This window comes from Brachionichthys hirsutus, chromosome 10, assembly GCF_040956055.1.
Source record: "Brachionichthys hirsutus isolate HB-005 chromosome 10, CSIRO-AGI_Bhir_v1, whole genome shotgun sequence".
Classification (NCBI taxonomy): domain Eukaryota; kingdom Metazoa; phylum Chordata; class Actinopteri; order Lophiiformes; family Brachionichthyidae; genus Brachionichthys; species Brachionichthys hirsutus.
This window is the reverse complement of record NC_090906.1, coordinates 1,399,346-1,425,095: the sequence shown is the minus strand read 5'-3', so window position 1 is coordinate 1,425,095 and position 25,750 is coordinate 1,399,346. Positions and strand designations below refer to the sequence as shown.

General features: G+C 48.4%; 2 protein-coding genes across 2 annotated transcripts; one reads left to right on the top strand and one right to left on the bottom strand.

The window, feature by feature from the left end:
* Window positions 1–69: 69 nt before the first annotated feature.
* rhogb (ras homolog family member Gb) lies at window positions 70–7,485 on the bottom strand. The gene is made up of 5 exons (XM_068744809.1): window positions 7,404–7,485; window positions 1,709–1,818; window positions 1,318–1,470; window positions 1,053–1,223; window positions 70–808 (listed from the first exon to the last, which is right to left on the bottom strand). The coding sequence occupies exons 3-5, from the start codon at window positions 1,444–1,446 to the stop codon at window positions 533–535; spliced, it is 576 nt and encodes a 191-aa protein (XP_068600910.1). The 5' UTR covers window positions 1,447–1,470; window positions 1,709–1,818; window positions 7,404–7,485; the 3' UTR covers window positions 70–532.
* A 2,534-nt stretch (window positions 7,486–10,019) lies between these two features.
* Window positions 10,020–22,625, top strand: LOC137900401 (stromal interaction molecule 1-like). The gene is made up of 13 exons (XM_068744483.1): window positions 10,020–10,143; window positions 14,201–14,331; window positions 14,409–14,523; window positions 15,273–15,384; window positions 15,502–15,617; window positions 15,867–16,041; window positions 17,657–17,834; window positions 18,803–18,970; window positions 19,048–19,148; window positions 19,454–19,689; window positions 20,056–20,142; window positions 21,167–21,230; window positions 22,114–22,625. Exons 1-13 carry the CDS (start codon window positions 10,020–10,022, stop codon window positions 22,535–22,537), a joined length of 2,031 nt encoding a protein of 676 aa, XP_068600584.1. The 3' UTR covers window positions 22,538–22,625.
* Window positions 22,626–25,750: the final 3,125 nt, after the last annotated feature.

The window sequence follows — 25,750 nt, the reverse complement described above, 5'->3', positions numbered from 1 at the left end:
CGGCCTCTTCCTTTAGTGGGAAATCTGTTGTTTACTGACTTCACTGAAATACATTGCAAAAACCTTCAGTGGAATGTCATTCAATTTATTTCAGTTCTCAAACACCAAGCGGGCGAGTCCGGATCGACAGATCCTCAAATCTGTCCGTCGGTCTTTTCACAAGTCAACTAGATCCTTGTTGCGGGGTTTCATTAAAAAAAAAAGATTGAAATTTAAAAAAACTGCCCCCCCCCCAGTGCTGAAACATTCCAGTCATGATGCATTCAAACAACCTGCGAGTGTTGAAACACTTGAACTGTGAAGCCGCTCATTGAAAACACTTCGCTTGATCCGAATTAGCATGTTTAGCACTACAAATGCTACAACACAATCATCTTTCAGTTTCTGCCGAGCTCCGCCTCCATCATTCCGTCACTGATCCCAAAGCCAACTCTTGTAATTCTGATCAAATCCTAACCAATCATGAGAAACTCCTCCAGTCTCTCAGGCGGCTCCGACGGCGGCCGGCGGCCGAGGCGTTCGAGGCTCCGCCCTACAGCAACACGCAGTGCCTCTTGCCGACGGTGGGCTGCGGGTCGAGGAAGGCCTTCACGGCTTCCGTGAACACGTCCTTGATGCCGTCTTGGTTGAGGGCTGAACACTCCAGGTAGCGGAGGGCGTGGATCTGGCGGGCGAGGGCGGTGCCCTGATGGTGGGTGACGGGCGTCTGGTTCTGCTCCTTCAGCTTCTTCTGAGTGTCGCCGTCGTTCCGGAGGTCGCTCTTTGTGCCGACCAGGAGGATGGGAATGCCGGGACAATGGTGCGACACCTGACCATGTAAAACAAGGAATATAACTAAAAGTGGAAAAACTAGCAGAAAATCTGTTCATGTTCTTTGACTTTTGATGATTATATGTTGAAATAAATCAACAACAAATGGAACAAAAAAGTTTCAATTTTAAATCTCTTGAATATAAAATTCAAACTCATAGTATTTTTTTTCCCACAAAAAGCTTCTTTTATCTCATTAAAATCCTCCTTTAATGTGCGACCGTGAGATTTTGACCTCTGACCTCTGGATGCCACTTGTGTTTGACGTTCTCGTAGGAGGCGGGACTCGAGATGGAGAAGCAGATGATGAAGACGTGGGTCTGCGGGTAAGACAGCGTCCTCAGCCGGTCGTATTCCTCCTGCCCCGCTGTGTCCCACAGGTTGAGACTGACGGTTCTGCTGTCCACCGTCACCTGAACGCACCACAGACACACACAGATTGTCACCAAAGAGACCATGACTATCAATAGAACATAGTCCGACACACACACACACACACACACACACCTGGCTGCTGTAGTTGTCGAACACGGTGGGGATGTACTCTTTAGGAAAGGCTCCGGTGGTGTAGGAGATGAGGAGGCAGGTCTTCCCCACGGCGCCGTCTCCCACAACCACACATTTTATACTCTGCATGATGACCTCTGACCCCTCGGCAACCTGCGACACACAACGAAGCAGAAAAGCAGCATTTTTAGCAAAGTCGTCATGTTAAAAAACGCAGATGTTTATGGTGTCGGTGCAGCTCTAGATAGTAACAATAATATATTATAATGATAATAATTAGCCGCTACATGCTAACAGAGAAAAAAGGACGCGGCTATCAGCTGAGAAAATAACGTTGACAGTCGTCTGCATACGTTTGATTTAGTTCATCGACCGGACGGAGAGCGTTCACCTTCGGTGAATGTGATTGGTTCCCTCGTCTTCCTCCGGCTATCAGACGACGAAGATTCCTTCAGTCAACAGCTCAGTTTGTTCAGAAACACGTGACGTCCCATCGTCCTTCTGCCGAGGTGGGAGAGGAGGGGGAGACACACGGGGGGGGGGGGGGGGGGTGTCTTCCGTCAGTATTTGTGTTTATGGAAATAATCGCTGCAGAAGGAAGCGGCCTCCAAACAAAGCTGAGATGTTATCACAGCGACTCGGATGCCGGCGCGAGTCAAACTCTCGTCCAACAAATACACATTTACAGTATATTTTACAACTGCGCCTTTAGCCGCATGCTAGCGACCTTAGCTCCGTGGATATTTTACATCTGGTTCGTGCAGCACGTCCGGGACAGGAAAACTGCTTCTTGTTCTGCAGCTTTCCCTTTTCTCTCTCTCCAGCTTTTATGAAGTTCACCGGACCCAACAGTGATGATGATGATGATGACGATGATGTCAGCATGAGGTTTGGCTCAACGCCGCCGCGGCCAAATTCAAAGCCAGCGGCATCACACGTCCGCCAAACCGTGACCAAACCATGAGGACATGTTGCGTTTCCACGGTGTTCCGACACACACCTAGAAATACAAGCTGTTTGCTTCCAGAACTGAAGTCCACGGTCTTGACCTCGTCTTGAGTGATACGGATCCACATTACAAGCTCTTGAGTCATTTCTGAATCCCTGAGCTCCTGTAAACATCAGGGGTCACGTGTTTCCTCCGAGTTAGCGGGTACATCCGAGTCATTCGGGGTCTCACGTTGGACTAGGAAGCCCGGGCGACTTCAGTCGGACCTGAATGAATCAGGACTGACGCCATAGCAGGCCTCAGTTCGGTCCTTTCTGATTGACCCGGGTCAAGCCCAACTCTCTCAGGTCCAGTTCCGGTCCTGCACTCATTCTACTAACTTTCACCAGCTCTCACGTTGGTGCTGTTACTACGTCCGTCTGTGACTCGGAGGTGCAACCCCCCCCAATGTTCCCACAGAAAGGAGACATGCACCAAAGGCCAATAAATCACAAAGACGGCCCCCCGATCTTTTACGCATCATCCTGGCCCCGCCTCCCCCGGCATCGTATAAATCAGCCAGGCCACTTCTGAGTCACCAGCGTTCCGACTCGGATGAATTCCAAGCCCGAGTGACCAAATCATGTCGTAATCTCTGAGGTCATGTTTGAGTCTGAGCTGCAGCACCTCTGGAAACCACAGAAGAAGAAACATTTTCATATGGAAGTGTGTTTGTTTGCCTTCATTCAGCCTCATCGCTTGTCTCGAGTTTCAAATCTTTGGCAGGAATGACTTCAGTGTGGAAAGGGAACGTGAGTCGGCTGAATAACTGTTGTGCTGCTCCAGATGTCTGGATAGAGAACGTGGTTCAACCCAGACTCTGGGGATCCTGACCCCACCCTCCGCTCTCTCTGGGCGGAGGTCTGCTGGTCTCACTCCCGCTGGAAGCTTTAGCCTCTAATCTCTGCTGTTCCTTTTCTCCTGCCGATTGTTCTGTCATTTTCTCTAAGACTTCAGAAGGACTGTGACCTCTGACCTCTGACACAGATTGGTCAGATCCAGTACTTCTGAGGTTGTTCTAACGTGATTATTAATGCAAATCATGTATACCGGTTTGTGTATTGCTGTTCTGACCATTGACTCTTTCTAATGACTAATGACTAATGAGGGCGGGGCTTATCCATGCGTCACACACAGACACACAACTTGAGTTGAAGGCAAAGTCAGTTGAGGACACACTACAAGAGTTTTTGTCAGATTATATCACAATTCCCAATTGGGCAAAGTCTGCACCAGTTCGTACTAGTATAAACCACTATACACCAGATTGCACCAGTCTACACCAGTCTGTACCATTACGTACCAGTCCATGCTAGCATGCACCAGTCTACACCAGTCTATGCTAGCATGCACCAGTCATTATGCACCAGTCTGCACCAGTCGGCACTAGTTGTTGACAGTTGGTATAGATAGTTTTCATAAAAATCTGTTCATGTTTGAGGGGAACAATCAAAGTCAATCAGACATCTGTGATGGTGGAACTCAGGAAACAGCATCAGAGGATGACTGGAAGTAGCGGGAATGTCAAAACAACAACGGTGAAGAGTGAGTGAGGGAGAGCCGAGTGTCACCCTCGACAGAGACAAGAGCGATAGAGGTAAAGTATGCTGTAAAATACTCAAATGAACATGTAAAATTAATTACACCACACATCATCAATCAGCTGGACCTCAATGAAAGTGTGTGTGTGTGTGTGCGTGTGCGTGTGCGTGTGCGTGTGCGTGTGCGTGTGCGTGTGCGTGTGCGTTGATAACCTCCAGACACACAGAAATAAACGTTTCAGGTGTCGTAACAATTCCTTGATGTACTTTAGAAATTCTGTAGTTTGGAAAAAAGGAAGTTTCCTGTCGAAAAACTGTCACTGCGGTTTCATGTTGAAATGAAGCGTCAAACTGAAGAACTCCGTCCGCCTGCAGTTCCTCTAATGGCCACTAGGACACGCATGAACCGTAACGCTGTGCGGCTCATAACTGCTTCCTTCAGTTTGTTTAGTTGTACATGGTTAGCTTTATTTTCACTTTGAGCAGTTTTCTGTTCATGGAAACAGACTCTCAATATGGAACTACAAACATGGTCTATCCAATCACACCTCGGCCAGCCCCCAACACCAAACTGTGGGAGGTAAATAACAACGAGCGTAAACTAAGACCAAACAAGAGAGCAGACGCAGCTCAAACCGCCCGGCGAAAGCAGCAACTCCAGAATCTCACGAGGAACGTCGTGCTGACGGGCTGAGAGGAAGAAAGACGAAAAGAGGCTGAGAAAAAGAGGAAGAAAAACGACGATCAGAACCTCCAGCGGGCCGAAAATAACTGAAACACACATTCATTGTGTAAACGGAGCCTTCCTGTGTGTGTGTGTGTGTGTGTGTGTGTCGCTGAAATGTGAACCTGAAACAAACACAGTTTCTGCTGTATCTTAGTGAAAGTTCATCGTAATCCAAATAAGTTGAAGTTTGTCTTTGAGGGTTAATCTTTGTCTAAATACGTCTAAATAAATGCGGTGAGAAACATCCAATCGGAGAGCTTAAAATTCTTAAACTGAAGTTAGAGGAGGAACTTCTGTTGACGACAGCTGACTGGAATATTCTGGGCGGTTTGCAACATCTCGGAGTTCCTCCCGGCTCAGCGGCTCTCGTGTGAAACGGGCGTCCTGGAAAGGCCGGCGTGCGTTTCGCCACTTTGTGAAACGCCTGCTTCACAAAGGACGTTACTTCAGAGCGACCGGAGGACCGTTGTCTGTTTGCAAATGATTACGCTCGTCTCTGATTGACGCAACTCCTTGTGCGACTGTAGAGCGCGCTAGCACAGCCGGCTTTGTGGAACGCTGCCCCTCAGATTTCCACGCAACTTGTGTGGTGACATGGAGTCTGAGGAATCTTGCGTTTTGGGAAGTCGAAGAACTTTATAGTTCGCTGGGAAATGGGAATTAAAGGCGCAAAAAAGACAAAGGCTCTGTCATCTATTGTTTCAAATCCACGAGCCTCTAGAAAATGAGTTAAATAGGAGCCAATCAGAGCCAATCAGGTGGCAGCAAAGATTCCTGCTGTTTGCAGAATACGACCTCTGGACTGAGATCAGCCGTTAGGAGAGAGACCGCCAGCCGTCTCATCGCCGTTTCAGCGGCCACGCCTTCCAGGATTTCAGGAACCGGCCTCTTTGCTTTCGCCCCGTCAGCTGTGTTGTTCCTCTGCTTTCTGGTTTCATCGACCCGTTTCGGGAAAGTCTCCTGACCCACAGAGGAACCGAGTCATCCTGTCCGGTGGGAGAATCTCTCAATGATCATCTGTGTACATTTAACTCCCCCCCCCCCCCTCTCCCAGTACTCAGACGTGCTCAAACATCCTCCCTGCAAACTGATTAATGAGGACAAACGGGGGGGGGGTCAGGTACGCGTAGAACTTCAAACAGGAAGGTGGAAGGAGGAAGACTGGCTTTTCCTTTATGGTAACAGAAGCATTTGGGCCTTGAGACACGAGTGTCCAAACCCCCGGAGGACCGTCCGTCCTTATATGAATGTGCCGGCATGAATTTGTATGAACTTGTCTCACAAAATGATTCACCACGTCGGCACTACCTCAGCGACCCAGACGCATCTCACCCTCTGACTTCCTGTTTCATTCTGGGAAGCCTGACGGCGTCCAACTCGACTGACGCTTCTGATTCACATCGGAACGTGACGCTCCGGCTGACGTCACCACTCAGTCCACGGACTTGTCTCTTCTTGTCACGATCGCATGGGGCTACGTGTTTATTAGCGGTTAGCTCGGCGACAGGTTGGACGTTTCTTTTACCGACTCCGGCAGTCTGGAAATGATCCAAACACGTATTCAACAGCACATATTTGTACTTTAGCAGCAGAGTCCCAACGGTGCTGCTGTTCAAACCTCGACCCCCATCAGCTCCCAGACCTTCACCACCTCTGACCTGAAAAAGAGGCTCCAGCAGGCCAGAATCATCAGATCAGACCCAAAAGGTTTGAGATTCTGTTCTGTGGAGCCATGAAACCGAACTGGACCTTCTGGGTCCTCTGGATCCTGGAGGAGGAAGAGTGAAGCTGCCACTGATGACCCCCCCCTCCCTACATGAAGCACGGCGGGGGCCCAGCGATGCTCTGGGGCCGCTTCGCTTCCTGGTCCACTGGGAACCTGCAGCCTGTACCGGGTCAGATGGGTTCCATCAAGGATCAGGAAGTCTCCGTCTGTGAGGAACGTGAAGCTTGGACATCACTGGATGCTCCAAAAGGACAAAGATCCCAGAGTCCACCGAGACCTGGATCCAGAAGAAGTCCCGGATCCTTCTAGAGGGGTTACATTCCTGACTCGGATCCTGGTTGGATCTGAAGACGGTGACTTCATCAGGTAAAGCTGGAATATACCAGAACTCTGTCCATGAGGAATGGGCTAAGATTCCTCCAGAACCAGTAGCTGCAGTCTGGACCTGCATCGGGTTTGCAGCTAAAGGGCCCCTAGCAAGAACTGGAGACGCTGGTCATTCAGGACCGGACCAATCAGAGACTCGTGGGGTCAGTAAAAGTACAGATCTGTTGTATTGATCTATTTAAACTGATCTGATTATTGCAAGCTGCTGATCAATATTAGGAAATAAACCTGACATTCGTTGATTTATTTGCTTCTAACGGTAATAAAATAATCATATCAGAAATTGTCCATCAGTCATTTTTCGACATTGATTCTCACTTTAAATACTTTAACAGGGTATTATAGCTTTTACTGCAGTAAAGGATCGGAGTACTTTATTACTACTTATTATTACCAAAGTGTTACAGACACTGTTTCCCTTCGTGTTTGGTTCCGTGAAGTTAAAGGTTTACATGAAAATGTATAAAACCTAAACAAGAAGTGAGTGACAGAACTCCACGCACGCACACACGCGCGCGCGCGCGCGCACACACACACACACACACACACACACTGGGAGTGGTCCACTTCATCTCTAGTTTCCTGCAGCAGCGCCCATAAACAAACCAGAAGGTGATTGATCAGCTGGAGGGTTAAAGCCGAGATCAATAATGCGGTGAAAGGAAACACGCCCGTGAGAGTCCGCGGACCTCAGCGGGGGGAAGAGCCGACACTCACCGCTCATCAGTCCTCCTCTCCGGGCACACAGCTGCGCTCAGAGCCGCTTCTCCTGCGGATCTCCCAGTCAGCGTGAGGCGGGCGGGCGGAGCCAATGAGACGCCGAAGGCGGAGGGGAGAGGAAGTGAAGGGGGGGGGGGGGCAAGTTTGAGGAAGTTTGTGTTTGGTCAGTCCAGAGCTGACAAATTCAAGGAACCAATCAGCAAGCAGCAGGTAAACAGTCTAAAGCCCCGCCCACAAAGAGTGATTAACATAAGTGTTGATTTGTGATGGTGTTAAATCTGTTTAAACCTGCAGTACCAGGACCAGGTGGGCAGAGGGACAGGGACAGGGACAGGGACAGGGACAGAGGACAGGGACAGGAGCAGGGACAAAGGACAGGGACAGAGGACAGGGGCAGGGACGGGAGCAGGGACAGGAGCAGGGACGGGAGCAGGGACAGGGACAGAGGACAGGGACAGGAGCAGGGACAAAGGACAGGGACAGGGACAGATTAGATTACAGATTACAGGGTCGGCTGTGCGTCTCTTTCCACCAAATTCGTTTTATCTAATTCATTTATCATCTCCTCTCACTCTCGGACATGAACAAAAGTGTTAATTTGTTCGTGTATTAGTTTTATTTGATTTAAATTAACTTGGACCAGCGCTGCACTTCCTCCTTATGGCCACAGGGCGGAGCCATCACACTGCTGCGTCAAATGCCGCCTTGCAGGTGTGTCGTAAATTAGACATTGGGACCGTGCTAAAGAATGAAAGTACTACTACTACTACTCCGACTACTACTACTCTACTACTACTACTCTACTTTCGGTTTGTCCCGTGAGGGGACTCCACAGCACATCAACGTTCTCCACTTCACCCTGTCCTTTGCATCGTCCTCCCTCACCAGGTCCGTGTATCTTCTCCTGGGTTGACCTCTGGCCCTTCTGGACGTTCACGCGTGGGTGCGTCTGACCTAATCTAACCTCAGCATCGCATGAATGAACGCGCCTCATTCTAGAACAGGTGGTACCTGAATGCACCAGAAGAGCCTCCTGAAGAAAGTTAGGATTTTATGTCGTCTCTCGTCGCCATGGTAACTGATTAAGTCCATCTGCTGCTGAAGATTTTCTTTTTAATTCTTCTCCTTTCAACAAATCAAATGAAACCAAATCCCATTTCACTTTTGCTGTAATTCAAACTTCTCTCTCGTTTAAAAGAAAAATCGCATTTCATTATTTATAAGTTGAAAGTACACTGTATTGTTAATATAATAAATGATATATTAAATAAAAACACAAATGAATAGTGCCGTAACTTACAATCATTTATTTTCTCTATTGATCATTAAGTATATTAAATATCAAAAAGAAGATAAACTACGACTATCAGTCCATCAAAGAAAAAGAGCATTTATCTTTCACGTCTTCAAATCGAAGCATTCAATTGATCTTCATTATAACTCATCCTCAAAGTTACTCGATCGATACATTCCGATAGTATTTTTGTTCTCTCTGCATTCGAAGCTTTTTGCGGGTCCCTGAACGCAGCGCAGGCGGGTCTGTTCTTGTGTTGTATTTTCTTCCTCGGAAGCAGTTAGTTGAGTTTGAGGCGTGGAGAACTGAGGATCGATCAGCTGGAGCGGAGCAGATCGATGGATTAGACGCGCCGCAGCGTCGAGGTGAGTGATGCGTTCACGTCCGTCTGTCTCATTCTGGGCGCGTCTGCTGGCCGAAGTCTGCTTTTTTTTTTTGGCTTTTTGAGGCAGCGGGGATGTGAAAGTGAACAGCTGTTTAACCTTTGACCTCCGGTGTGGCGGAAAAACAAAATATACGTAAGAGAGACAGAGAGAAAATGAACGACTGGAACTCTAAGGAATAAGTTTACGTGCTGCGTTTAAGGTTCATTTACTTTCACGACGTTCTTGTTCCTGCCTATGAGGCGGACAGTGAACGTCGCAACGTGTTTGCGCTTTCTGCTTTTTTTGAGGTTTTTATTGTAATTTCTTTAACAATTTTCGTTTCGTGTGTAAATATCACCTGAAGCCGGGAGGAGTGTTAAAAAAGAGTTCCCAGCAATTTATTTATATTCAGGAAGCTCACAGAGGCGTCGGAGGAAGTCTGATTGGACCCGTTTGTTTGTTTGTTTGTTTGTTTGTTTGTTTGTTTGTTTGTTTGTTTGTGTCGGGAGTGAAGCTGATAAAACCTGTGGGTGGATCTGGATGCAGTTTTTAATAATTATTTCTCTGGCCTTTTTTCTCCAAATAATAAAACTAGACATCACTCGGCGAACACACACACACACACACACACACCATTAGTCGCTGTCTAAAACTGGCTGCCATGACGACCCTTATCATGAAATCCTGATTCAGCTTCATCTATAATCTGATCTCAGTTCAGTCGCTGTGATTATTATCCGTTGTCGCACGGCAGGGACTCTTCTGTGGTTCTGTCCATGCCAACAAGTGCGGGTCGCCGTATTTGGAGCATCGCTTGGCTCCGGGTCGGAGGCCGGCGTCTCCCGGCGGGACGCCTTTGTGTCGTAGAATCGAACCCGTCTGGACCCGGAGGATGTTTGACCTCGAAATGTTTCTCACAAACGTGTAAAAGCCATCTCGACTCTTTCCTCAGACATGGAGGGTGTGTGTGCGTGGCTGGTGTGTGTGAGTGTGTGTGTCGGGGCTCACGGCTCGGGGAACAGGGAGCACCGCGCCCACCCGGACCACCGGCCCGTCTCCAGCGGCGACGCAGCCTCAGGTAGGAAAACTCACTCCCTGCATGCGTGCGAGTGATGTTTGATTAAACCGTGTGTGTGCTGCAGATGAGTGTGTGTGTGCTGCAGATGAGTGTGTGTGTGTGCTGCAGATGAGTGTGTGTTTGTGCTGCAGATGAGTGTGTGTGTGTGCTGCAGATGAGTGTGTGTGTGTGCTGCAGATGAGTGTGTGTGTGTGCTGCAGATAAGTGTGTGTGTGTGCTGCAGATGAGTGTGTGTTTGTGCTGCAGATGAGTGTGTGTGTGTGCTGCAGATGAGTGTGTGTGTGTGCTGCAGATGAGTGTGTGTGTGCTGCAGATGAGTGTGTGTGTGTGCTGCAGATGAGTGTGTGTGTGTGCTGCAGACGAGTGTGTGTGTGTGCTGCAGATGAGTGTGTGTGTGTGCTGCAGATGTGTGTGTGTGTGCTGCAGACGAGTGTGTGTGTGTGCTGCAGATGAGTGTGTGTGTGTGCTGCAGACGAGTGTGTGTGTGTGCTGCAGATGAGTGTGTGTTTGTGCTGCAGATGAGTGTGTGTGTGCTGCAGACGAGTGTGTGTGTGCTGCAGACGAGTGTGTGTGTGTGCTGCAGATGAGTGTGTGTGTGTGCTGCAGACGAGTGTGTGTGTGTGCTGCAGATGAGTGTGTGTGTGTGCTGCAGATGAGTGTGTGTGTGTGCTGCAGACGAGTGTGTGTGTGTGCTGCAGATGAGTGTGTGTGTGTGCTGCAGACGAGTGTGTGTGTGCTGCAGATGAGTGTGTGTGTGTGCTGCAGACGAGTGTGTGTGTGTGCTGCAGATGAGTGTGTGTGTGTGCTGCAGATGAGTGTGTGTGTGTGCTGCAGACGAGTGTGTGTGTGTGCTGCAGACGAGTGTGTGTGTGTGCTGCAGATGAGTGTGTGTGTGTGTGCTGCAGATGAGTGTGTGTTTGTGCTGCAGGGAGAGGGCGAGGGCGAGGGAGAGGGCGAGAGCCACGAGCAGCGAACCACAGCTTCCTCGAGTCGACACGTTGATAATGTCACAGGAAGCGTGATGAAAGACAGAAGTTTATCTGTTGCGTTGGAGAAGATGAATGCAGAAGCCCCTCCCCCCCCATGTTTGAGAACCAATAGAAAGAGAGTCGAGGCCCTCCGGCGTGTTGCATCACTTCCTGTTCTCCTGCTGGAGTATTTGATCCAACATATTTCTGGTTTAATTTTGAGTTCAGTTTAGGTGTTTTTGTAAAGTTGGCCTTGATTACAACTTGAGCGGTTTTGGGGGACAAAAGCGTTTTTAATTTAAAGCTTAAAACATGTCGACATGTCGTTCAGCATCGATATTGTTCCCACACTCAGACTTTAAAGATCACAATGAAACCCAAACTGTCTCCCAGGATTGGGCCGTAAAACTCTAAAAGGTGCATGATGGGAAGTGAAGTGTTTTTGAACTGACCTTCCTCTTCTTTGACTCTATTAACTCCGTATTTTTATCCCACCAGCTGCTGACCTTAATCCTCAAACTAAACACAGACCTTGAGTGAAGCTGCTTCCTCATCTGTCACGCTTTACCTCGCTGTCTTCTTCTGTGGCGTCGCGGCGGCGAGGACAGCGAACCCGCATATTTTACAATATATTGTGGACGGTGTAGATCCAGTTAGGAGGGCAATGAGCTGCTTGGCGGAGGTCTGTGCTCTCCGAGTGCTTTTCTAGTTGTTTATTTTTCTGTGTCCCCTCCCTCTCTCATGTTCTGTTCTTTTAATTTAGTTTTGGGCGTGGCCGATGTAAAGACACATTTTTTGACTGTTGATTGTCTCTTCGCACCTCGTCTCTGCATCTGGCCCTTGACCTGGCCCTCGACGGATGACCTCCTTAACACCCGTCCATCTCCGAATCCTCGTCGGATGTCTCGTCGCCGCAGCTCGACCAGTCTGAAAACTCGAGTTTTGATCAGAGCCGCGGTGTGAAAAACCTGCTTGGTCTCAACTCTAATCTGTCCTAATATTTACCCGCGGAGCTGAGGGAGGCGACACGCACACACGCTGCTGCGGGTTCACTGTCATGTCATCGTTACCTGCAGTGTGAGCGACTAATATTTACATAGTCTGACTGATCCGAGATCTGGATCAGCCGCAGCTTTATCAAAGCTAACTAAACGGAACGATGTCAACGGTCGCCAGCCAAAGGATCAGATCTGGAAGTGTTTACTCTAAAAGTAGGAGGTTGGTTCAAACCACAAACGATACTTACCAGAGATGTGTGGATCCAGTCCCAATGAAGTCCCGATGAAGCGCAGACCTCCGCCAAGCAGCTCGTTCCCCTCCTAACTGGATCTACACCGTCCACATGGTGATCTGGATCATCATCAAAAGGTTCTAGATTGTTCTTGGTGTCTTTATACACCAACTATGAAAAGTAAAAGTGAATCAGAGTGAATCTATTAACGGGTTTTAATGCTAAAATGGAACATTTTTTCCTGACCTCGTTCTGGATCAGATCCAGAAGACATTTTGCATGATGGTTCATATCGGACCCCTTCATGACTGTGATGTCTGGTGAGTGAATTGAATGCAGATTTTATTTTGTCTCCAGACGGGTATCCAGATCGCTCTGGAATGTAATTGGATCTTAATTACACCGAGACCCATCTTCAGATTTTTTTGTCATCCAGCAGTTTTTCCGTAATCCTGCTAACAAACAGACAAACAGACAAACAACATCCTTGGCGAAGGTAATCGGTAGCTCTTTTTACCAGCAGAGGATCACTGCGCTCACGAGGATGTGGTGTGGCTGCTACCTAAGATGTCGGATGTCCTGGTTAAATCAATAAATAAAACCCAGCTATAATAATAACTTGAATGCAGCCTCACGGGTAGCGTAACGTAGCATAACCGGTTCCTCCCTTGTGCTCGACTCAAGCCCGGATAAATGCAGAGAGTTGCGTCAGGAATGGCATCCGGCATAAAAATGTAAATATTTTACATGCGAATCGACGTAAATAAGAAAGTCATACAGGATTGGTGGATGCCTGAGTTAACAGAGAGACAGAGATGGGAAGGATGCTCAGCATGTTAGTGAAGGATAGAGATGACAACGTGTTGACGGAGGCCAGTAGAAGGATTCTGAGGATGGAACTGCCAGGGAACAGGGCTAGAGGTCGACCCAGGAGAAGATACATGGACGTAGTGAGGGAGGACATGAGAGTGGCTGGTCTTGGGGAGGACGATGCAAAGGACAGGGTGAAGTGGAGAAGGTTGATGTGCTGCAGGCGACCCCTCAGGGGACAAGCTGAAAGTCCAGTAGTAGTATAATACTAACTTTATGAATTAAGAATTTTAAATGAAGAACATAACGTGTGATGTTTGTTCTCTGTCGGTTTATAAAAAGTATAGAATCCTAAATCAGTGACTCGGATGATAATAATACAGCAATAAAAATGACATTATGGTTCCAGTTCTGTAGATGTTGCTTCTCCTTTGGCTCTTTTAGCTACTTGTATCTATTATTTTACTGTGTAGTGTACTATTATTGGCTCTGAATACTTACGGTACTTATTATTACTTGTCTAAGTAATACGCACTTTAAAAAAGCCTTTTAAAACACCTTCACGCTCTCTCGCTCTCTCTCTCTCTCTCTCGCTCACACACACACACACACACACACACACGAGATCATGCAGACATTTTGGAGGCAGAAATGACCAAATGTAGGCATGAAGTTCTGTCTCTGCTCAACCTGAGTAAACGTGCTCATTTGAACTGATGCGAGGGATGATTGTGGATGCTAGCTGCTAGCTGAGGCTAACTGAAGCCGAGCCATGTGCTTCAGGTCTTCCCAAGCGTGGACGATGTGTCTTCTTGGTGTTTGCGTTTAGGTCTGCATGGTTTTCTTTTAAAGAAGTACTTCACTGCTGGAAACCCAGACTTTTAATAAACCTGGGCTGTTTATAGCGGGGAGAGACACTTACAGTCGGGTTGTGGGCCGGCCAACCAGATGAGTGAAAGCGTCTGATGCAGAGAGTCAGACAGACGTTTTCGTTGAGAAACATCTTTTTATTTGTGCTGATCATTAATAGCGGTCGTGTTTATTGTAGATCTGTGTCGGATAGACCCGCTGCTCTGCAGGGACCAGAAAGCCCTGCTGAGTTTTGAGGCCATCTGCAGCATCCACAAGCTGATGGACGACGACGCCGACGGGACGGTGGACACGGCTGAGACGGACGGGGTGAGGCGAAAGCACAAGCGCCGCTGGTCTGTCATGTGATTTCTGAGATTGGGGAGCTCACGCCAACTTGTCCTCAGTTCCTCCGGGAGGACCTGAAGGATCAGGACTCCAAAGCCAAACACAGCAGCTTCCACGGAGCCGACCTGCACATCAGCGTGGAGGACATGTGGGACGCCTGGAAGAGCTCCGGAGGTCGGCACACATTTATCTCAGCCTGTATCTCTGCTTGTGTCTCATGCGTGTCGCTCGATGAGCCCGGGGGCCTCGGGAAGGAGCCCGGGGGCCTCGGGAAAGAGCCCGGGGGCCTCGGGTAGGAGCCCGGGCTCCTCGGGAAGGAGCTCGGGGGCTTCGGGAAGGAGCCCGGGGGCCTCGGGAAGGAGCCCGGGGGCCTCGGGAAGGAGCCCGGGCTCCTCAGGAAAGAGCCCGGGGGCCTCGGGAAGGAGCTCGGGGGCTTCGGGAAGGAGGCCCCTCATGATTAAAACAGATATGAAGGAGAGAAAGTGGGGAGGAAGAGGAAAATCACTCAATGACACAGAATTCATTCAATGAGTAAATAAAACAGTTCGACGTGAATGAGGGGATGAGGCGGAAGGAAGGAAAGAAAGAAAGAGACACTTGAGGAAAACAGAGGCAGGAAGGAACCAAAATGAAAGGGAAAGAGAGATATAAAAAGAGAGCGAGGGGATTGAAGGATGACCGCGGCGTCAAAGTAACGTCCTTTTGGATCCACTTTGTTTTCATCTCGTTTGTCGCCGACGACGTAGAAAAAGACAAAGAAGAAGAAAATGTTTGTTTTTGAGAGGAGCATAAAATCAGCGCATCGTTAATCCAACATATTTAAACGGTGTTTTTGTTTTGCTTGCATTGGATGGCGCTTCTCCAGATGCGTTAACCATAAACCCTTCATGCGGGCTGTTGCGTCCCAACGCCTCCGTTTGCAGTGTTCAACTGGACGGGGCAGCAGGTGGAGGACTGGCTGACCGTCGGCGTGGAGCTTCCTCAGTACTCGGAAGCCTTCAGGAAACACCGGCTGGACGGGAAGGCCTTACCCAGGTATGGACGGAGGACACGCAGGGACAGACGCGAGCTCAGGTCTCCGGTGACTGACAGTCCTGAAATGCACCGGCAGTCTTTGAGCTTTGTGCCCCCCCCCCCCCTGCTCCCCGGCAGGCTGGCGGTGAAGAACGCCACCCTGATGGTGTCCGTGCTGAAGATCCTGGACAGAAGTCATGCCCAGAAGCTGCAGTTCAAAGCGCTGGACATCGTCCTCTTCGGACCGCCACCGGGTCAGTGCCGTGTCTGGTGGGACACGAGGTCGTGGGATTCTGGGTGTCGGGCCACAACGTTCTTAAATCCACTGGATCAAAAACACTCGTCTTAGTAACAAATGTAAAGTTTATAATTGGAGGCTCTGATTCCCCCAAAGGGAATAAGAGGCGCCAGGTATGTGGTCGGGGACCAGCGGACCCTCCGCCCCCCCGGCCCCCCCCCCCGCCATATATGGATTTATAATTATACGTACTGCCCGTCAGCAGGCCGACAGAACCTGTGGAAGGATCTGGTTCTGCTGGCGTCCATCCTGATGGCCCTGGGGGGCTGCTGGTTCGCCTACATCCAGACGAGGAGGTCCAGGGACGACCTCGGGAAGCTGACGAAGGACCTGGAGGGTCTGCAGAGGGCGGAGCTTAGCCTGCTGGAGCTGCAGGAGAAGTGAGTCACACGGAAACGCCACGAATTCAGGCGAGCCCTGATCTAACGAGCGAACCCAATAAGCCGTCCATACCACGGTGTCACGTTACACCAGAATCCGTCCGGAAGGTTAAACAAGGTGGGGGGGCGGGGGGGGGGGCTGTTCTTTCATCTCCATTCTGGAATGTAGTCGGTTCTTCCCAGACACTTCCTTTGGGATGTCGTCTTGCTGTGTTTGTGTAAATCTGTGGACAAACAAATGCACGACAACACCCTCGGGGGGGCGGGGACACACACACACACACACACACACACACACCAGAGGATCCTCAGTGGTTAGCATCGCCGCCAGCTAGCCGCTGCTAATATCCAGCAGCAGGCAGGTTGGACATCAGGACCAGTGTTCGAGCTGAAACCTGTTTCAGTTTGTCGATGATCAATGGATTTAGTTCAAATATCTTTGAACCAGGTCAGATTGTTGGAATCAACTCCTCATTACGCATAATCAATAAAATTAACCTAAAAACCGAGGCTGAACCAGAACCTCCAGAACAAAACCTTCATTCACTGCGTGAAGGGTCTCCGAGCACCGTCTGACGCCCTTATATGGTCAAAGAACAGCCAGAGGCTCAGTGTGCACACACACACACCTGATGTACTCACTAGTTCTAGTTCTAACAGGTTCTTCTGTTTTTACTACTTCTGCTTGTTACTGTGTCCTCTGACGACAACAGCACACAGTATTCAAAAATACACTCACTACTACACGCTGTAAAATACACTCACTACTACACAGTAAAATACACTCACTACTACTACACAGTAAAATACACTCACTACTACACACACTAAAATACACTCACTACTCCACGCTGTAAAATACACTCACTACTACACGCTGTAAAATACACTCACTACTACACACTAAAATACACTCACTACTACACACTGATCAATATGTATTTTCCACTCCGTTAAAGATTTAAGAATAGTGTTTCTCGTCCTATCATCAGAACCCATCAGATTTAAATTCGCCGTCGTCTTCAGGGAAGGCCTTGATTATTGAGCCTAAAGACAACAGCAGGGCGCCGGCGACCAAACGGACCCGCCTCCCATCCAGACTCTTCGGCCATTGTTGTTCCGAAACAACTGCTTCTTTCTCTGTCCGGATATCTCTCATGACATAAAGGCTTGTAATGATTTGACGGTAATTGCGTCCTGGTTTTAGCCGACGGGGTCTCAGCTTTTTAATGCCGCGGGCCGCTCCGAGCGCTGCTGCTGTATTTTGAGAGTCCTCCGCTGACCTTGATGCATTGTTGGTAGATTAAATACCAACAGGTGGCGATGAACTCAGGACAGGTCACATATATACTGTTACACACACACACTTCCACATTCCTTCATTCCCCGCCACCGCCAGGACACACCGCCCTCTGCTGGCAGCAACAACCATTACAGTCTGCACCAAAAGCGATGACTGTCTTTATACAGGTGTATATGCATTTACATTTTATTGTATTATATAATATTGATATTAAAAGCGCTTCATTTTAATTGGATGCTCTAACTAAAGGAAGTTGAGCGAGTAATGGCGGCGGGTGAAAATGACCCGATCCGATGTCTTTGATCCCGTCAGGCTGCAGAAGGCTCAGGAGGAGCAGCGCTGCGTTCAGGTGGAGAAGGTGAAGGTAGAGGAGGAGCTGAGGAGCGAGATCCACTCGGCCAAGAAGGAGGCCCAGCGACTCCAAGAGCTTCGAGAAGGAGCTGGGAACGAGAGGAGCCGCCAGAGATACGCCGAGGAGGAGCTGGAACAGGTGTGTACTTGTACTTTATACTTTTAGTCCACTCATTTTCATTGTCAAGTATTGTACATTTTACTCCATTACATCGGTCTAATTTGTTACCTCCGCAGAGGCGGGGCAGAGGTCACTGCCGTTTGTCTGTCTGTCTGTCTGTTAGCAAGACAGCTCAAAAGGATCTGGACTGATCTGGATGAAATGTTCAGGAATGTTACCAGGAACAGATGATTCGATTTTGGTGATGATCCAGAAGAGATCCTGGATTCTGGATCACTTTGCAGTCAAATGAGCTTCAAAATGTGTTCCTCAATATCTCGGTTGATTAGTGATAGATGTTTATGGAATTTGACGCAGTCAAGTAGGGTGGGGGGGCCTCTATCTCACCACCGAAGTTAATCCGGATCTGATCCAGAATGATGTCAGGAACAAATATTTCATTTTAACATTGAAAACTCAATTTGCGGATTCAAGAATCAGTTAAAATCAACTCTGATTCACTTCATGTTTCGTGTATAAAGACACCAAGAACAATTTAGAACCTATTGATGATGAACCAGATCACCATGTGGATGGTGTGAATCCTATTAGGAGGGGAATGAGCTGCTCGGCGGAGGTCTGTGCTCCACAGACACTTTCCAGGCATCACCCTCCTTCCTGTTCACGTTTCTTGAGCCGTGGTGTTCCTGCAGATGAGTTAGTTTAACAAAGGAGTGGTTGTTTACCCTCCGGGGAGCTCCCACCAACCCGGGATCTGCTCAGGAGGCAGAGCTGGCTCCCTTTTGGCGTGAGAGGCCTCCGATTGATGAGGCTGCAGAATCAGCCAAGTCTCATAATCTCTGCTACGTAGAGAATGATCAGCAGAAAGGAGAGGGATTCTCTGAAAGCAACAGATTCAGCAGCAAAGCACAGAACCTTTCACTGCAGCTGCTCATTTAAGGTGACCCCCCCCCCCCCCCGTATGCTGTGTGTGTGGCGTACGGTAGGTACGTATGGCGCTGAAGAAGGCGGAGCGGGAGCTGGAGTCGGGGGCTCGCTGCGCCCTGCCGGAGTCGCTGCAGAAATGGCTGCAGCTGACCCACGAGATCGAGGTTCAGTACTACAACACAAAGAAGCAGAGTGCAGAGAGGCAGCTGCTGCAGGCCAGAGAGGGGGTGAGGGCAATCGGACCGCACTGAAGCGCCAACCCGGGAGGGTGATGATGGTGATGATGATGATGATGGGGTTTCAGGCAGAGAAGATCAGGAAGAAGAGGAGCTCCTTGTTCGGGACTTTTCATGTGGCTCACAGTTCATCGTTGGACGACGTGGATCACAAGATCCTCTCTGCCAAGTGAGTGACCTTTGACCCGACAGGATGTTTGTCAAACCCATAAATATTCAAGTCATTGATCTGTAGCTAGTTGACTTGAGTTGGTCGGATCCTGTCCTCCGCTGACTGATTCAGGCCTCCAGCTGTTTTATTTTATAATCAATATGTATGCTAACAGGCCGAGGCTAAACACAGCAGGTCTCAGGTTGATATCATGCTAACATGCTAAAATCTTATGCTGCATTCATGACACATCGTAAATTGGGAGCATACAGGTGCCAGCTCTGACAGAAGGACACCTCCTCTCAACCCCCCCCCCCCTTCAGACAGGCCCTGGCCGACGTGACGGCCGCCCTGCGGGAGAAGCTCCACCGCTGGCAGCAGATCGAGTCTCTGACCGGGTTCTGCGTGGTCAATAACCCGGGTCTGGGCGCGCTGGCCACTGCCCTCAACCTGGACCCATCCTTCCTCGGCCTGCGCCCTCCGACCCCTCAACACCTCCTCTTCTCCGACGACCTTGATGACATGGATGAAGACATCCTGTCCCCTGGGACGCTGCAGTGTAAGTCTGACTTAAGATAACCAACGCCCTGTTACCTTCTGGTCACTGTTAGCACGAGAAGCTAAAATCTCTTGTTAGCCTGCGTGCTACATTGCCCTTTGCAAATTGCACTACACAAATGCGAAACTGTATATTGTGACAGCACATCGAAGCCTGTTACTTTTACTACTTTTCTAATTTTACTTATTGGGACAAACGTCCAACATGTCCGATTTTAGCTCCTGAGATTTAGGGAATCCAGTCACCACTCATTACTTCGGGTTTCTTACGGGGGCCCATGAGGGACAAACATGTCTGCCTGACTTCACCTCCTCTCAGCTCACCTGTGCTTTCCGTGCCTTCCTCTTATTGGTTGGTTCTCTCCAGATGCAGCATGGCAGATGGACCGGCGAGTGAGCGACCTTTGGCCCCTGAGTGGCATCTCTGACAACCAGTCACCATGGAAACACTCCGGTTGGCCCCTCTGTCCTTCAGCCTCCCCCTCTCCTGTTTCATGTGGCTCCTGTTTCAGTAACTTTTTCCTTCTTGTTTTAAACAAGCGTACAGGAGCCTTAAATCATGGGGGGAGAAATATAATAATAATTCTGATTGTATGCAGACCAATTTGTGTAAGATTGCCTGGATTTAATTTACTACTGAGCCGCTGCGCCGTGATAATGCTAAGCTAGGCTAACACCCTGACAATTCTACACTAATCTGATTTCACTCAGAGTCAGTGTGTTCCCTAAAACATCATCAATCTCCTATGAACCTGTCGCGTGAATGCTTCCTCACCTAACCTGTGCAGCTTCACTCCTCTTCCTCCTTCGTCAGACAACGCTCCTCCTCTTCTCCTCACCCTGCCGATCTATAGTCTAACAGCAGTTTTCTCTTCCTCTTTACACTAACATCCCCTTACAGGTGCAGGTGCAGGAGTGGAAACCACAGAGAAATGTTTCATCTTTGGCTGCTGACTCGGGGGGGGGGGGGGGATGATTGTCTGTGTTGCCCTGCGATGAACTGGCGCCTTGTCCAGGGTGTGCCCCACCTCTCGGCCGTAGACTGCTGGGATAGGCTCCAGCACGACCCGGTTACGGATTCAGCAGTCGGAAAATGAATGAATCAACTTTAGCGACTAAGCTAACGCTTATCCCAGACGACCTCAAATAAAACAAAACACATTCTCATATTTAGGTTTAAACTATTTTTGTTTGCATTTCCTGAGTCTGTCAAAAATAGCCAAAAGTGACTGATCCTGGAGCAGCTAATGAAAGCTAGCAGAGGGGGCGTGTCCTTTCTCCACACCTGATCGTCTTCACACTGATTAACCATCACATCTTGAAGACACGCTGCTGTATGACTGTTGACCTTTGCACCTGTGACGCCTCAGTTTAACAGCCATTTCCTGCTCCGTGCAAGGCTGAGCTTCCTGTATGTCTGGTTTTCAAAATAAAACCACAAACTTGGTGTAACTCCTCCCCCTCTCTCTCTCCTGCAGTGCAGAGTCTGATGCCCTTGAGACAGAGAATGGGAGACCCCAGTCTGACGTTCAGCTCTCAGAGGTTGGTTGAAGGGCGGGTCTCCCCCCAGCCAGAAGGGCGTGGCCTAGTCGCCTCATCCAGCTCTCCCAGTGGCCATACGCGGCAGAATCGCAGCCTCTCCATTGGCCAGCTGGAGTTTCTCCCAGTACCTTCCCCCTCTCTCTCCTCCTCCCCGGCCCCCCCCTCTATCGGTCCTACCTGTCCTCCCCTCACCTCTTCTTTTTCCTATACTGAAGGCACTGCTCTTTTCTCTGCTCTGCTATTCCATTCTTCTCGCGTCCATTCTCCGGAGGCTGCATCCAACCTCCCATCTGCAGGGGGCGCTGTGACGACGCAGGCGCAGCGCTGCCGCTCGGGAAGCCTCGGGTATCTTCTCCTGCATGGGTGTTCTCCATCGATAGCAACGTACTAACAGAACAGAAAACGACGAGTCGTGGGCGTGATAGATTATAGATTGGCTCCCGTTAGAGTGCGCTCATAACATTGATTGATTGATTGATTGATCACCTGTGGAGGTGTGTCTTTTTAACCATGACATGCCGTTCTGTCTAATCTTCATGCTCGGCAATGCTAACGCAAGTTGGTGCAAGTAAGAATCACAAATGTTGATGAGGTCCCACGTCGACATGAAAGCTTCACTCGATTCACGCCTGCCCGTTGTTTTCCCTCCTGGCTTTGCTTTATAGCTGCTTCTTTTTGGACTTAGTTTCTTCAGGCGGCCTCATCTGGTCACTGTTGAAACCTTTAATGTACAAATATGCTTGTATCCGTTTATTACGATTAGTTTGCATGATCATTATTTTATTTTCCCAGTAAATAAAGGAAAACGTGAAGAGGCTCTAGTTTCAGCGTTCGTGCTAGCAGGATTAGCCTCTACTGTCACTCATCTGTCTTTGTCTCTCAGGGACATCATGAACCGCTCAGGCTCTGACTCCGCCCTCCCTCTCTCTCACGGTGAATCACGAGGCCTGCACGGCGCCAAGCCCTTCCTCCTTTCGTCCAAGCTCCACCCCCTGCAGGGTCCGAGCCCCGGGGTTGGCGGCGGAGGCCTGGAGAAGAGCTCCAGCCTCGGAGAGCTGAGGGGCAACGCTGCCGTCAACCTCAACTCCTCCTGCTCCACCCGCTCTCTCTGCACGACGACCGACGCCATCGACAGCCGGCACGCCTTCTCGTCCTCCGCCTCGCCCGGCAGTCGAGGGACGGGCGCCCAGGTCCCGGCCAGGAGGAGTCCTGTGGGGGAGGATGGCGGCGAGGAGGGCGAGTCGTCCAGCAGTAGGAAGAGAAAAGCTTTTAATAAACTTTTCAAGAAGAAGCAGGGCCGTCACTGAACTGAAGGAACGTCTCTGCTTCGGTGTGGTACAGACTGAAGAGGAGGTCAGACTCCTCCTCATGGAGGAGGGACAACAGTCCTTAACACTCCTCAGCTTCTCTTTCAACTTTTCTCTCTAAACTGACAAGAGATCAGATTGAGATTAGAAGTACTCCGGCGATATGTGATGAGATATAGAGAACCAACGAAGAAGAACTCGTGTTGCCACACAAGGATCCAGGATGGGCAAATGCTGTGTCTGTGTTACATCAAAGTCATTACCAGATTTTCTTCTTCTAAATTGCATCCAGATTAAAAGTATATCATGAGAACTCTTTGATATCTTCAAAAAATATTACATGAACTCACATATTTTACAGGAATGATGACATGAACGCTCACGAAAACCATTGATGTCCAAAGACAGTGAACGCAGCACAAATGTTCTAACGCTGGACCATCCTGGAGTCTTTCTCAGACCGAGGAGTCTTCTCTAAACAGTCGGTAAGAACAGCCAGACGGCGGAACACGTGAGATACTGAGGACCAAACCATCGAGCAGCTCAACAGGAGAATCAGGTTCCGGTTTGTCTGTCAATGAATGTGTCAGATGCATGTTGGGAAACGTATTCTTCTGCAAATGTGTGTTTGTTAGGAATCGGTGTAAGGCGCTGCTTTTATAATGGGAGTTAAAATTATTTTGTCTTTCTGTTTTACGTCGATCCTTCAGCGGTCCTGATCTTTACCAGTTTTATAGAATAGAATAGAAAGCCTTTATTGTCTTGGCATAGTGGCGATGCAAAGAGATTGGGAGCGCTGCTCCGTCCGGTGCGTAGTACAACATACAGTTCACTAATAACAGAAAGTGCGGGTAAATGTAACAGAAAATTCACGGAATAAAAAAAAGACATATTTAAAGTGAGCAGTGCATGCAGTGCGATTGGCCAGTACTTTGCATGAGGAAGTAGAGTACATTAGTTATTGCACATATAGTTATCGCAGGTAGTGGGTGTTTGTCCTGTTTAGTCCTGGTTGTTGTTCAGAGCGCTGATGGCTCTCAGGAAAAAACTGTCTCTGAGTCTGTTGGTCCTGCTCTTGTGCAACCTGTAGCGCCGGCCCGAGGGCAACAGGCTGAACAAGGTGTGTCCGGGGTGGGAGGAGTCTCTGACGATGTTTGTAGCTCTGCTGAGGTAGCGAGAGCCGGCGATACAGTCCAGGGGGGGCAGAGAGCAGCCGGCGATACGGTTTTAGAGAGAGGGTGCATCCCTTAAAGCCAGTTTAAAAAAGCTTGTCTTTATGTATAATTAATTATGAGACATGCGGAGCAGTAACTGTTATTTATAGCAAACATATAACATTTCATACACAAAATAAAATGAATCCACTGATTAGTTAAGAAAGAAAAAAACAACGCATTGAATTCTTTGATCACAACTTTAAAACCTTTTCACAAACGTACTGAAATTGCACTTGTTGCTATTTAGGAACTGTGATGTACTTTATTTGTTTCGTTTCCACGGTTACAAGATGGATTTGGGATTTGTCCCAGATCAGGGTTTCTGGCTTGTGACTCGTAAACAGTTTAATATTTATTCAGAAGTCTTTATGTGCACGTCTCTCGTGTACCGGAGAGGTTCCGTTAACTAACTGAAGATAAGCATTTTATTTATTTATTTTTCTGTCACCAAATGAAACGCACCCATGGTGGGGGGGTCATGGTTGCCTTTTATTTTGATTTCTAAAAATCATCTCAGAATAGTTCCGGTGTTAGAAGGAGAACTCGGTGTGATGCACGGTTTGATGTTTGGAAACTGACAACACAAAAACACTTTCGTTCTCAACTTACTGCCAACATTGATTTTTCACCTGCAGAGGAATTAAACACAAATATGATGTGTGTCTACGCAGCAGGAACTCTGACACACACACACACAGACACACACTGGTACATCAGATGATGAGTGTTTTCTCTGAGGCAGGCTGTTTGGTGGGATGTGAACATTTAATCAAGTTAACGTTATTTGCTTTGAACAGGCTCACTATGTTTGATTCAAGAGAACAGCCAGAATCCCGTCACATGGTGGCGATAAAATAAAGAGAGAAACATCTATTTTGTGTTTGTGTTGATTGATTATCTCACCAAAATGTAATCATCTGTTCCTGGTAACATTCCCATAATTTCCTGAAAAATTAGTCAAGATCCATCTGTAACGATTTGAGTTGTGTTGCCAAAAGCCAGACAGACCGACAGACAGACAGACAGACAAACCATCGTCGGAGATTTTAATAAAACCTCTTCCTGTTTGAATTCGTGATTTATTCCTCTGAAAGGTGCAGAAAGAAAGCTGAACTGTTTAAACACAAAGAAGAGTTAGATTTAAGATGCAGCGACTCATTACTGTTCTCTAGGAGACATCAGGTGGAGTGTTAAAAAACCGTGCACAACTTGAACACCTCACAACAAAACACAAGGCAGCGTCCCATGCTGCTAGGGAGGCTAACTGGCTCCGTCAACTGGTTTGCATGAAATTAAATAAACTAAAGAGAATACAGAACATTTGTTGCTACATTCAAGTGATGTACAACATGCAGCCATCGTCATGGCAACACTTAGAACAAACAGGTGAGATACAGACATGCTGTCTGGTTTTCAGAAAACAGCAAGTGGAACACAAAAATAAATATTACCTTTATTATCTAAATATAATCTCTTAACTTCATTCTTAGAATGAAGGAAAGCAATAAAAACAAGCATATTCCTTGTTGAAATCTAAGATCAGTCTGATCAGTACAGGTCCATAATCAATCACTTCTGCCATAACTGCTGACTCTGACAATGTTGACAATAAACGGTGCTTTCACTGGCCTGTCAGCCGCGTGGGAAATGTGCCTTAAAAGGACTGACTTTTAACCGGTGGGTGGCGCCACAGAGATAAACAAGAGCACGGAGACAGGAGACGTTTGGCATTCATTTTGTAAGACAAGTTAAGACAAAGTCAGGTTCAAGGTCAAAACCAAAAAGGCACCAGGCAAACAAATCCAAAATCAGGATCGGCAACTCACAGTTCGAGTTTAAAGAAAAGTCTTGCGTAAAGTAAAGACAATCAAGTTCTCCATCAATTCCAAAAAAGTCTTAACAATTAATAAAACCAAGTTAAGATCAACCTTTACCAGGCCCTTAGTCAACACCAAGGTGTTGAGTTCAGAACGTCCAAAGTGGAAATCCAAGGTTC